General features: G+C 36.1%; 1 protein-coding gene across 1 annotated transcript in view; it reads right to left on the minus strand.

The window, feature by feature from the left end:
- Positions 1-13,750, minus strand: part of LOC107590286 (catenin delta-2-like) — a gene marked incomplete at its 3' end in the record, with an annotated part of 211,179 nt that overhangs the window by 179,887 nt on the left and 17,542 nt on the right. Inside the window, exon 2 of the mRNA XM_016278997.1 lies at positions 3,251-3,384. Coding sequence (XP_016134483.1) covers positions 3,251-3,379 — 129 coding nt within the window. The remainder of the gene's footprint in view (positions 1-3,250; positions 3,385-13,750) is intronic.

The following is a 13,750-nucleotide window of genomic DNA, read 5'->3' on the forward strand; positions in this document are numbered from 1 at the left end:
TGTGCTTTGCCACAATTCTGTCTCTGAGCTCTTCAGGCAGTTCCTTTGACCTCATGATTCTAATTTGCTCTGACATGCACTGTGAGCTGTAAGGTCTTATATAGACAGGTGTGTGGCTTTCCTAATCAAGTCCAATCAGTATAATCAAACACAGCTGGACTCAAATGAAGGTGTAGAACCATCTCAAGGATGATCAGAAGAAATGGACAGCACCTGAGTTAAATATATGAGTGTCACAGCAAAGGGTCTGAATACTTAGGACCATGTGATATTTCAGTTTTTCTTTTTTAATAAATCTGCAAAAATGTCAACAATTCTGTGTTTTTCTGTCAATATGGGGTGCTGTGTGTACATTAATGAGGAAAAAAATGAACTTAAATGATTTTAGCAAATGGCTGCAATATAGCAAAGAGTGAAAAATTTAAGGGGTCTGAATACTTTCTGTACCTACTGTATATATATATGTTAAATACTCCTTACTTTAATTACTCCTAACTTTAAATTAGCACTACCCCACATTAAGAAATGAAGACCGATACCTATAAATTGCGTGAGGATGTTTTACAAGTGTAAAAGGTGCAATTTGGAGCTAGATGGTGCTTTAGAGAGAGGGATGAGAGTCTCCAAACATTACTAGCATTTATTTACATAGCCTCCTCACAGTGTCTCATAAACACACACAGGTTTATTAATCAAATCTACCATGAAACCCCAGCACTGTGTTGTACAGTTGCTCAGTTCTGCTCAGTGAAACGCTGCATCAGCATCTCGGATTTTAATGTAGCTTTTATTAAAGCAGTACATGAAGCCATCAACTTTTTGAGGCTGTGATGAGCCAGCTGTCTGTATGACGCACAACTCAGCAATAACCCATTGTGTATGAATAAAAGTAATGGCTAATTTTTGTGATGGATTGGGCCGGAGTGCCACCTGCACAGTCTTCCAGGCGGGACAGGAATGGTTGCCTGAACTAAATCCATCATCGAGTAAAACACAGGTGGCCTTTTACTGCTGAGCTGGGATTTGGCAAACATAAAGAATGTAATCAAATACAAATTACACGCTATTATATGTTGCATACTGTAGTGTCAATCAAATCATTACCAAGACAGATTCCCAAGGTGTAACAGTTCCGCAGGCTCTGACTTTATGGCATTTTCCTGATTTCCCCCTCCGTCTCTCAATTTGCATTCATTCCGGTGGCTCTGGAATTTGTCCTCAGGAACATTTCCTCAACCAACCAAACATTCATCTTCACACACAGTCATTTTCCTCCAGCTTACTTTCTCACCCCTACTGTAATGTCCTTTTAAATATTTCAGGTTTTCTATCCACCTTTTAGCCCCTGATCTTTAAATGGTGCAATAATGTCACACCTGAGCTTTAACTCAATAGCCCTCTGGCCTCTCGAAATTAGAATATGAAAAATTTTATTTTATATATAAAGTATATATATTGTTTTATTATTTTGAATTTATCAGACATACTACTGTCGAGGTCAGAAAGATTTGTTTATACAGCAAGGACACATTAATTTGTTTAAAATTGACAGTAAAGACATTTATAATGTTATAAAAGATTTCTATTCAAGAGTTTTTATTATTATTATTATTATTATTATTATATTCTTCATCACAGAATCTGAAAAGTATCACAGTTTCTACAAAAATATTAAGCAGCACAACTGTTTTCAACATTGATAATAATGTTTTTGAGCACTAAATCAGCATATAGGAATGATTTCTGAAGGATCATGTGACACTGAAGAATGGAGTAATGACTACTGAAAATTAAACTTTGCCATCACAGGAATAAATAACATTTTAAAATATATTAAAATTGGAAAACAGTTATTTTAAATTGTAATAATATTTCATAATATTACTGTTTTACTGTGTTTTTGAGCAAGCCTTGGTGAGCTTAAGAGCCTTAAAAAAAACTGTTGTACATATAAGGTTGTTAAAGCCAAGAATTGTGAGGGGGGAAAAGATATCAGGTAAAAATGTACTTTGAGCCTTTGCATTCATATGATTACATCCTGTTAAATTCTAGTATGCATCTGTGGATAGCTTTATAGTTAATTCCACCCATTTGCTTTTTGACAAGCACTCAGTGTCGTACAAAATGGCCTTTCTTGCATCTACAGTGGGTTTTGAAAAGAATCACCCCTTTAAAATAATCACATTTTGTTGCTTTGCAGTCTGAAATGAAGACGAACACAGTTTTTGTTTTATCCAGCTGCATTTAGTCAGAATTTGTGATATTGTTGTCACATGCACACAATGACCACTCTTTGTCATAAATTCCTGCAACTGCTTCAGAGTTACTGTAGGCCTCTTGTTAGCCTCAGTTTCCTCCTGACTCTTTCATCCAGTTTGGAGTGACGTCCTGATCCAGGGAGGGTGTGTGTTGTACCAAATACTACCTTCCACTTCTCTAATCAAATTGAGCACAGCTGATCACAGTTGAAAGTCAAATGGCTTTGTGAGCCATTAGGTGATAAACTATACCTGATTTTACAAGTCATTTTTTAGGAGGAGGGTGATCCTTTTTCCAACTCAGTGATTCTGTTTTTTTTATGTTGGTGTTATATCTTTCACTTGGATGTGTCATAAATTCCTGCAACTGCTTCAGAGTTACTGTAGGCCTCTTGTTAGCCTCAGTTTCCTCCTGACTCTTTCATCCAGTTTGGAGTGACGTCCTGATCCAGGGAGGGTGTGTGTTGTACCAAATACTACCTTCCACTTCTCTAATCAAATTGAGCACAGCTGATCACAGTTGAAAGTCAAATGGCTTTGTGAGCCATTAGGTGATAAACTATACCTGATTTTACAAGTCATTTTTTAGGAGGAGGGTGATCCTTTTTCCAACTCAGTGATTCTGTTTTTTTTATGTTGGTGTTATATCTTTCACTTGGATGCTATAAGTTGCACTGAGTAATTACAGCTGGATAAAACAAAAACTGTGTCCGTCTTCATTTCAGACTGCAAAGCAACAAAATGTGATTATTTTAAAGGGGGGTGATTCTTTTCTATACCCACTGTATCATTCCCCTTTTAATCTTTGTCTCCCAGAAAGTGCACAGAAAAGGTCCAGCACTAGAGTTAATTTGACAAATGTGTACAGATAAATGCTGTCTCCTGATAAATCATGGACAGAACTGCAAAGAATTCAACCTTTCCACTAAAAACGTTTTGGCTGTGTGCCTAAGATATGAATGAAGTGGGACAGTGGACATTAAAAGTCCTACCTGCTCTTTCACAGAGGCCAGAATGGCAGAGGTGGTCTCTGTCTCAGATCCATCATCATTAGAAGCATTCAGTGCTGGACTGAGCATGGTGGCATTCTCTGCTTCGGCAGGCTGTTCTGGGACTGGCATGACTTCTGGAAAGGACAAAACACATTTATTAGCAACTCTTCATCATTAGACTTCAACACAGGATCATCAGGGTTCAGACTTGCTGTGCCCACTGAATGATATTTGAGAGAATGCAAGAAAACATGTGTAATGATCCTAAAACAGAATGAGTCATTCACAAATAAGATTCATCTGGTTCTCGAACTCAACCGATGGCGTAAAAACCTCGCATTTAATGTTTTATTATGTGTTACTCTTTTAACACATTACATGCTTGATAATTACTTAAAGGAATAGTTCACCCAAACTTGAAAATTTGCTGAAATTGTACTTACATTCAGGCTATCCAAGATGTGGATTAATTGGTTACTGCATCTGAACAGATTTGGATAAATTTAGTATTACATAATCTACCCACTAATGGATCCTCTGCAGTGAATTGGTGCCGTCAGAATGAGAGTTCAAACCACTAATAAAAACAACAAAATAATTCACAAGTTATCCACACAACTAAAGTATATTAATTAATGTCATGTTAAGTGAAAAGCTGCTTTGTAATAAACAAATCCACCATTAAGATGTTTTTAACTTCAACCCATTACTTCCAAGTCCTCTATCCGTAATATTGCTTGTTTCGTCTGAATCAGATGTGAAATATGTACAGATCAAGCACCTTTTACAAGCGAAAAGTGTCCACAGTTCTAAACAAATATGTCGGTGGATTGTGATGTGAGAGGACAGCGGGGTGAACCTTTTCACTGAAGGAAGTGTTATAATGAACTCACATTTTGGCCAGAAATTATGGTTTAAAGATAAAATGCCTTAATGATGGATTTGTTTCTTGCAAACACGTAGCTTTTCACTTCATAAGACAAGTAAATTGATGGATTGGTGTTTGGTGTGGATTACTTGTGGATTATTGTGATGTTTTTATCAGCTATTTTGGACCCTCATTCTGACGGCACCCATTCACTGCTCCACTGGTGAGCAAGTGATGTGATGCTGAACTTCTTCTAATCTGTTCTGATGAAGAAACAAACTCAAATACATATTGGGTGGCATGAGAGTGAGTACATTTTTAGCAAAATTTCTATTTGAATTAAAAAATATATAAATTCTGTCATCATTTACTCATCCTCATATTGTTCCAAACCTGTATGACTTTCTATTTTTATTCATAATGCAAAAGAAGATATTTTGAAGAATGTTGGTAACCAAACAGATTTGGTTAATTTTTTCTTTGCTCCTTTTCTCTCCATACAATGAAAGTCAATGAGAACTGAAACTATTAGCAATAATCTTAAAAATATCTTCTTTTATGTCTCTCAGAATAAAAGTCAGTTTTGGAATGACATGAGAGTCAGTAAATGACAGAATTTCAGAATTTTTCTTTTTGGGCAAACTATCCCTTAAAAAGTATAAATATACATTCTTTTGATCATGAGTCAACCAGGTTTGAGGGTTTATGAACATTGAGAGTTTACACCTCACTGACCTCTTTGGATCTAAATAAAACAAGCAATCAACACATTTTAGATTTATAACAGTGAAATCCTCCAAAAAAAAGCAGCTAGTCAGACATTTTCAGTCACGTCTAATGCCTCAGTTATCTCATAAACCCCCACGGCCTATTTACAGTAGCAAATGAGCAAATGTCAGGATGTACAAACACATGATTGATACAACCTATAAAGAATCTGTATTGATTAGAAAGAGATTCCAAATAATAACTGAGCTAGGCATTAGCTGGACTCAGATCAAGATAAATGGTTGTGTAGGACAATCTCTGGAAATTTTGTCACGCTCAGTGGTGGCTGCGGCCGAGCCGGCCAACTTTGTTCCCTTGTTAATAAAGATGACTAGCCTCATCTGACACGACAGCGTGCCTCCGCCTGACGTTCTGGAAATCAGATTATGCCTCCTTAAACCACCATTTCCATATTGTTTACCTTCCTCCACTCTTCCCTTCACACATGCTCACATAATTCACCCCAAAGCCTCTTCAATGCACTCACGGGAATAAATGACTTGTGGAAGTAAGTCAGAAGTTCAGGCATAAGCAACCACTTGACCAATGCAACGTGATGAAATGTCTTGTAGGTGCTACAACACTCAGATCTGCGAGGCAAATGTATAATCCAGGCTTACAATAATGTGCTAACATTGTTAATGTTTCCATTAAGTTGAAATAATAAGTCGACCAAAAAAAAAGTTTTTTTCTTGGTTATTTGAATGTTAGAGAAAACTTTAAGGGAACATTCCATTGTATAACTTAGCAAACATTATGTTAATGTCTGAAACTAGTAAGTAGAAGCTTTTAAAAAACGTTAGACAACCCAAAATAACAACTGAAATGTTTCAGAAAAACATTCCACAAATAAAGTAAAATGTTTTTGTGCTAATGTTTTAAGAACATCATTAAAGACCATATAACTTTGAATGAACAAAAAGTTAAAGTTAACTAGAAGAATGTTTGTTCGTAACTTTGAAAGAACCTTTCCAGAATGTTCTTTCCAAAGTTTTGAGAATGTTCTCTGTTAGCTGGGACAAGACTGTAGTTAGGCCAGATGCCATAGTGAACTGTATGCAAATCAAAACATAGACTTATAATATTTACAATGGCACATACTGTATAAAGTAACTAGATCACATCAATTACAAAACTCAAAAAACAAAAAAGTTTTGTTAGCTGAACTATTGGCATGTTGTTAAACTGCAGTACACATCCATTGAACACACTGTACTTCAATCACTCACAGCCTCATTTTTATTCCGGTCAAAAAATTAAAATTAAATATTGTGCTACCCTGACTAAGGTCTATGGTGAAGGAATATCTGCAACAACTTTTGTGCTGATTGGAAGACCAAACTGACTGGCGCTTCACTTCCTGCCAGCTCTCTTCAGGAAGATTGGCTTAGTCTGCAGAATGAATTGCCTTAGTCTTCATCCACAAGTATTAAAGTCAAACGTTCCCTGATGGAAGCCTGGGTAAAAAAGATAAATAAGCAACTAAATGTCACCAGAGGGATGTTCTGTACCAGAAAAGGTTATAAGCAACAAAATATCTGTATTTAAAGTCTAATTCTCCCATTAACTATAATTCTGGTATCATTTACTCACCGTCATACCACTCTACATCTACAAATACAAATCAAAGTTCCCATTTTAATGAAGAAATTTTATGTCTTTCGGTCTAATGACCGTACATCTACTTTGGCACCTGTTTTTATACAGTCTATGTTTGGCACATGGGAGAGGGGGTGGGTCTTCAAATAGAGCCGAAAGTTGATTGGTGGTCTCTACAAGTGAACTGTCCAGTGTTATTTTTATTAATAACTTGATTGAAAAATGGATAATGAAAAGCAACTGGCAAATGTTTTTTCCCCCTCCTATTTTTATTTTATTGTTATACTTATCTTCATTTTAAAACATTATTTATTTTTCAATTAAAAATAATTTATAATTATATTATTTTAACACAAGACATATTAAATTCAAGAAACAGTCCATTTCAAAAGTGATTTATGTCTTTATGATATACAGTATGATTTAAATATGATATGATAATGGGTTGCCATAATAATGACAATGAATGAGACTATCAAGCTCCAAAAAAGTTATATAAAATGATCATAAAAGTCTTCTAAACTTGTATGACAGCTTTGTGTGAGGAACAGTCCTTGACATCCACCTCTCTTGAGAGAACCTTTTGAGAGAACCACTGTAGAAACATCTGATTCAAGAACGAATCAATCTTTTGCAGTGCATCATTTGATCCCATTTCTAAAATCAAAATGATTTGTAAGAGAATCAGACTGATCTGGTTCTTGAATTTAACTCGATGCATTTGATCGGTTTCAATCATTACAAATGAATGAAGTTGAGGATTTTGCTATTATTAAGCCATCATATGACTTTGAATATTGCACACAAATTATATGAACTACTTTTAAGATATTTTATGGTAATTTTGAGTCTTTTTAGAAGCCTAAAAGCTCCAGCCTCCATTCACTGTATTTTTATGTAAAACAGTGATTCAATATTTCTCCTTTTGTGTCAGCAAAACAAATTTATAAGGGTTTGGGATGAAATTAGGCTGAGCAAATGATTCATTTCTAAATTAACTATTGCTTTAGCACAAGTACTGTATACTTTTGAGCTGAAGTTTCTCCTACTGCCTGATGTCTAGCTGTTTTTGACACCACCTTCTCCATCTTGGCTCAGCAGATTTTTTTTCATGCAAACAAATGTGTGCTGCTGGGTAATGTGTTGTCGCATTTTTCAATGATACAGCTCATTTCATTCACTGTGGTTTGCCCTGGTAAAGGTAATGCTACCATCTTCTAAACCCTGGGTACAATATGAGATAATGGTGCAGTTAAATATCTCTGAGGGCCTCTGAAGTGGATTGCCCTGTGTCGACCTTATTCTACAAACAGTTCTCTCTTCTCGTACATTAAGCACTAAAATGTACTTTATCCAATTAGACCTCACTCTAAAAGGTCATTTCTGAGTGTAAACACAAGGATAAAAGATACAAATGATCTATTGAAACACTTACAGGCCTGGTGTGGCTTCTTTAAAGCGATCTGATATAATAATAATCATTCATTTAGCTACACAAATAGGCACACAGTTTTTGTAGGTATACTTAAAATATAAATGTTATGTTAAAATATTTTCTCTTATCTCATTTGAATGTGCAGAGATAACTAGCGCTAGGTTAGGCTGATCATTACCATACCTGCATAGACTAAATGCTTGCTTTGTGTGTCTAAAATGTCTAAAAGTCTATCTGTGTGATAGTTTATCACACTTAATTAATTGATCATAAGTATGAAGGATTTTTATCAGCTGCCATTGTGTTATTTTAGCATGTTTACAACATTTTGGATTAGTTAATTAATTAAAATGAAAACGAATATATATATATTAATTTTGGTTAAGGTTTTAATATTTTTGTTTTTTATACATTATTTTAAATAATAATTTGTTTTTTTAAATATTCAAGACTAATGTTACAAATCTATATAGCGAATCATTTTATTGCAGTTTAATATATTTTGTAGCTCAAAGACAACATTTCTAGTTAGTGTACCAAGACAACATTTCTAGTTTTTGTTTAAGTCTTTCATCTCAATATTTTTGAGTGCTATGCATTTACATGCTTATTAGAGTGCCACGCTGTTAGCTTATCAACATGCTAATATCAAACTCCACTGGAATCAATTTTAACTCCCATGCGGAGTGCTATTTGTGTGACAAATGGAGTCACTGCCTTTAAAAAGTGTTCCAAATCAGTCATTTATAAGCTGTCATTGCATTTAAGATACCTTAAAAGGTAGCTGCCTTTGTAGAGAGTAGGAAGTGAGGCTAGGTTTTGGAACAGAGCTTGAATTCGAGTGACAGCATATTGAAAAAAAAAAAATGTTGGGCAAGAACGCTCTCTTTTGTTTCAAAGCTAAATCTTTATTTTTTAGTATTAGAGAGTCTAAACAGTCTTTATTCAGCAACAATGTTCTTTCTCTGTAAATGGAAGCAGTGAACGAGCCTTATAAAAATGATCATCTCCCACCCTCTCTCTTATCAGGGGTCTCAGATGAAGCAACATGCTACATGACAGCAGATCGAATGAGGTTCATGGGCCGTAGCTACTGATTGCATCTAACAAGCTGCTTGATGCCTCATTATGAATGCAGACTGACAACATACATCAGCCCTCCCACCCAAATAACTCCAACCATGTTCAGGAAAAGCCAGAGAGAACGGAGACCATTTATTTAAAACACACTCATCAATCTCGTAATTTCAGTTTTAATGGGGTAGCCTATATATGAGAGCGGGAAAAATAATGAAAACTTTAAGGATGATTCCAAAAAGACAAGGATGCCAAGACAATCAAGACTGATTAGTTAAACAAAGATAAACTTCATAAACTAATGTGGTTTTATAGCATGACAGGCACAAAAAAGAGAGACTCAAAAGAGAAAGTCACACATGGAGAGATAGAAATGGTGAAAATGAGACTGAGAAACAGGGAGAGGAGCTGGAAAATTTTGACAGAAGGTGCAGACAGCCCCATCGTCACCCTGGCAAAAATAAGGTTGCCAGGTTGTAACTGTCTCTGTGCCTCTGTCTCATCAGCGCTTGGCACTTTTACTGGCAAACAAGCCTCTGTTGCTCCAGCCTGAACCCGAGATCAGTTTGGCAGGCCAGTGAATAGGAACTGATTGAGCCTTGGAGTTGCTATCCATCCTCTGTCTGATGGTCTAACCTGGCTGGAAAAAGCTAGAAAACGCTAGAACATGTGCCGCGGGCCTATGTGAAAGACAAGGCTACTGGTATATGTCTTCTTGAGTTAAGTAAAATTGGTTTATTGTCATTTCTCTCCTGCGAGGCAAGGGGGGGGGGGGGGGGAAAAAAAAAAAAAAAAAAGGCCAGTGAATAGGAACTGATTGAGCCTTGGAGTTGTTATCCATCCTCTGTCTGAAGGCCCAACCTGGCTGGAAAAAAGCTAGAAAACGCTGGAACATGGGCGGCGGGCTTATGTGAGAGACAAGGCTTCTGGTATATGTCTTCTGGAGTTAAGTAAAGTTGGTTTATTGTCCTTTCTGTCCTGCGAGGCAAGGGAAAAAACAAAATATCATATATTCTCAATATGACAGGTCAATATGATGCTCTGCCTACCTTTATTATTGACACTCCACCAGGACAATGACTCAACACCCACCTGTGACATTACATATCCATCAAGAAGACGCTTTACAAAGCTACAACTATATCATGGTGTAAGCTTTGGTAGAGTCAACATTAACATTTCCAACCTGGGGTGTCAAGCAATCCAATAATGCAACTGACTTTATCAAAGATACAAAGACATTTTAGGGAAGCCACTTTGAATGTACACAATCAAAAAATAAATAAAAATAAAAAGGTTATTTTTGCATTTTACTTCTGTAATGCAAAGCATTTCTTATGTAAAGCATTTCTGAAACATGAACATAAGAAAAATAAATGAATGAATGAATGAATGAATAAATAAATAAATAAACTTAAAATGTGTTTTTCCAAACCATTATATTTAGGTAATGTTCATTCATCTTAGTGAATGAATGAATGAATGAATGAACAAAGGTTATTTTTCTAAACCATTTTACTTATGCAATGTTATGCACTTCTTAAGGATAGAGGGAGGGAGGGAGGGAGGGAGGAAGGAAGGAAGGCAGGCAGAAAGAAAGACAGAAAGAAAGAAAAACAAGCAAATGAACAAACCATATCTATCTATCTATCTATCTATCTATCTATCTATCTGAACATGAAGGTTAATTTTTCCAACTCATTTTACTGCTGTATGTTATGTAGCCTACTTCTCAGTGACACGGGATATTAAATCAATCAATCAATCAAATAATCCCTGCAAAGAGCTTTTATAATAAAATAGTATGCACTGATTAAATACACAATAAGAATCAACCAGAATCTATTTTGATTCCATGTAGTATATTAATGATGATTCTTGTTTACGTTCATGTAGTACAATAAATTCAATGCTCAAGAGACATGAAAAGCATCCCAAAAATCAATGGACAGCTCCATGCTTCTCTCAGAACAGCCGTACTGACCATGGTAACCCAAAGGAGTGGGCTGAAAGTGTCAGGGGGAAATCTGCAGCTTTTTTTCCTGTCTCTCATTCTCGTCCTCCTACTCTCCTCTCCCAGTCATTTCCCTGCATATTGCACATGTCGTAGCGTTGGTTCAGGGCAGGAAGTCTGGCAGCCACACTGCCCTCCTTCCCACGCAGCTTGTGAGTTCCGTCCCCATGTTAATGCTGCAGGAAGCCAGCCAAGCGCCCGCATGCAACAAATAAACAAACCAGAACAATACAAACAGCGAGAGCTAAAAAGAGTCACACATCACCCTGTGAAGATCTACAATTACCCAAAGATGACAAACTAGGGGCAAAATGATTACTTTGTCAACACTCTTTACCAAAGCAGTCTGGTCACATAAAATGCTGTTTACCACTGTATTTTTTGCAAGGCATCTTTAGCCGAGGGCATCTGACATGTAATTGCTATTCCTCCGAGCCGGCTGCCCGAGCTCATTGGTGAGATCTGATATTTCAGTCTTCCAGCTTAGATAAGAAAGCGGCCTATGAGCTAAACTGGGCAGTAGAGCAGGACACTTTGAGAAAAACACAGAATAGTCCCACTCCAAAATGTTCAATTTCACATTATAATGATGCTGAACATTAAAGGGGTCATATGATGCAATTTAAAATTTTCCTTTCTCTTTGGAGTGTTACAAGCTATTATAGATTTATTATAGATAAGATCCCTAAAGTTGCAAAGACTAAAGTCTCAAATCCAAAGATATTCTTTATAAAAGTTAAGACTTGTCCATGCCCTCCTAAAACGCCTCATTTAAACACGCCCCCACATGTCTACGTCACTGTGTGGGAAGATTTGCATAACACCGCCCAAATGTTCACACAAAGAAAGAAGGCATTACTTTCATTCTCGCTGTAGTATTGTTGTTGCCACCGCTGTGTGTTTCGTTGTGAAAATGAAACTACTTTGTTTGGCCTTCCAAAAGAGGACGATATCTGCTTCGTCATGCCTAGAGCTGATCCGTGCTGGTCGCTGAGGAAATACATCAACTTCGCGCTGTGGATCCCTGGATCGGCTTTCACCGTGGATGAAGCGGAGTCCAGCCCGGGGTCATCACATGTGGTTGCCGCAAGCCCACCGGCCGCTCCTTCGTCGAATCCGCCAGCCGCGCCGTTCTCAAGTCCGCCGGCCGTTCCTCACTCTAGCCCTACGGCCTCCTCTCACTCTAGCCCGCTGTTTGTGACGCTGTGTGTTTCGTTGTGAAAGCGAAACTTTGTTTAGCCTTCCAAAAGAGGACACAACTAGAAATCAGTGGTTAAGTTGTATTTACAACACTGTTCCAGAACAGTTCAACACAAATATTCAGATGTGTGCAGCATATTTTATGGAGGACTGTTTCCTGATCCTGGTAGAGTAGACTACAATGCCGGCTGTTCTGACTCACAGACTGTAAGTACGCTTTCATATATAAAGGATTTGCCGCTGACGATTCAAAAGCGAGTTTTGAGCAGTGTAGAGTAGCGCTTGTTGTTTGTCATTTCTCCGATCACAAATGCAGACATAGTTTTATGTTTATGTGGCGCGATGCAACGCAACGCGTAAAAAGACAGTATAAGTCATTATAATCCGTAATTATGTCCCCACTGGATGCTACAAATGCCTCGTTTATAATGTTTTTTTTAATGTTTTTGTCTCGTCGCTCCATCACAGTATGGTAAGGGGCATAACATTTCCGTCACACGCTTGAGGTATTCGGCCAATCACAATGCACTGGATAGCTGGCCAATCAGAGCACACATCGCTTTTCAGACAGATGAGCTTTGTAAAAATCGATGCGTTTCAGAAAGGCGGGGCATAGAGAAACAATAATGTACAATATGTGGAAAATAATTTTAAAGTTTTTTTAACCTTAAACCGCATAAACACATTTCATTACACCAAATACACAAAATAATGTTCTTTTTAGCAACATTATATGACCCCTTTAAATTAAATCTATATAAATAAATGAATTAAAAAAATGTAAAGGAAATGTACTAGTTTGGGGTCAGTACGATTTTTAGTTGCATGAAATAATATTACTTTTATTTAGCAAGAATGTATTCAATTGATCAAAAGTAATTTCTGAAACATCATGTGACACTAAAGACTACAGAAAAGGCTTTTGATTTTTGATTGACCACTTAGATTTTTTGATTAGAACTGTTTGTCCTCAGAATGTGTATTAATAAACTTTCTACAATGGTTTACTTGTTTTCATAAAATTTTGTTCATAGCAGCAGAATGTCTTGCAGGTCAAGGGGGTTGAATAATTTAAAATACTTTGAATAATAAATAAATTATATTTATATACATACATATATATTAAGAAAAGTATCACTTTTTATTTCTCCTCTTGCCTATTACTTGTTTCGCTTCTGTTTCAGTTTTTATAACCAATTCTTACTATGTGTCAATAAGTTGTTGTTTTTAAGCCTGTGTGTTTGGCAATGCTATTTTTTAGGATTACTGAAACTACTGTCATTTGATTTGTATTAGTTATTTATTTTAATTTTAGTTAAATTATGTCTGAATTTATTATGTCTTTATAGGTATTTATTAAGGGTTTAGTTTGATTTAATTTGAGTTATTTTAATACTTCAACAAACTAAATGGAAATGAAATAATATATATATATATTGAATTTATAAATGTGTATATATATATATATATATATATATATATATATATATATACATATTTATAAATTCTATATATATATATATTATTTCATATCTATTT

This window comes from Sinocyclocheilus grahami, unplaced genomic scaffold (assembly GCF_001515645.1).
Source record: "Sinocyclocheilus grahami isolate Dianchi unplaced genomic scaffold, SAMN03320097.WGS_v1.1 scaffold126.1, whole genome shotgun sequence".
Lineage (NCBI taxonomy): Eukaryota > Metazoa > Chordata > Actinopteri > Cypriniformes > Cyprinidae > Sinocyclocheilus > Sinocyclocheilus grahami.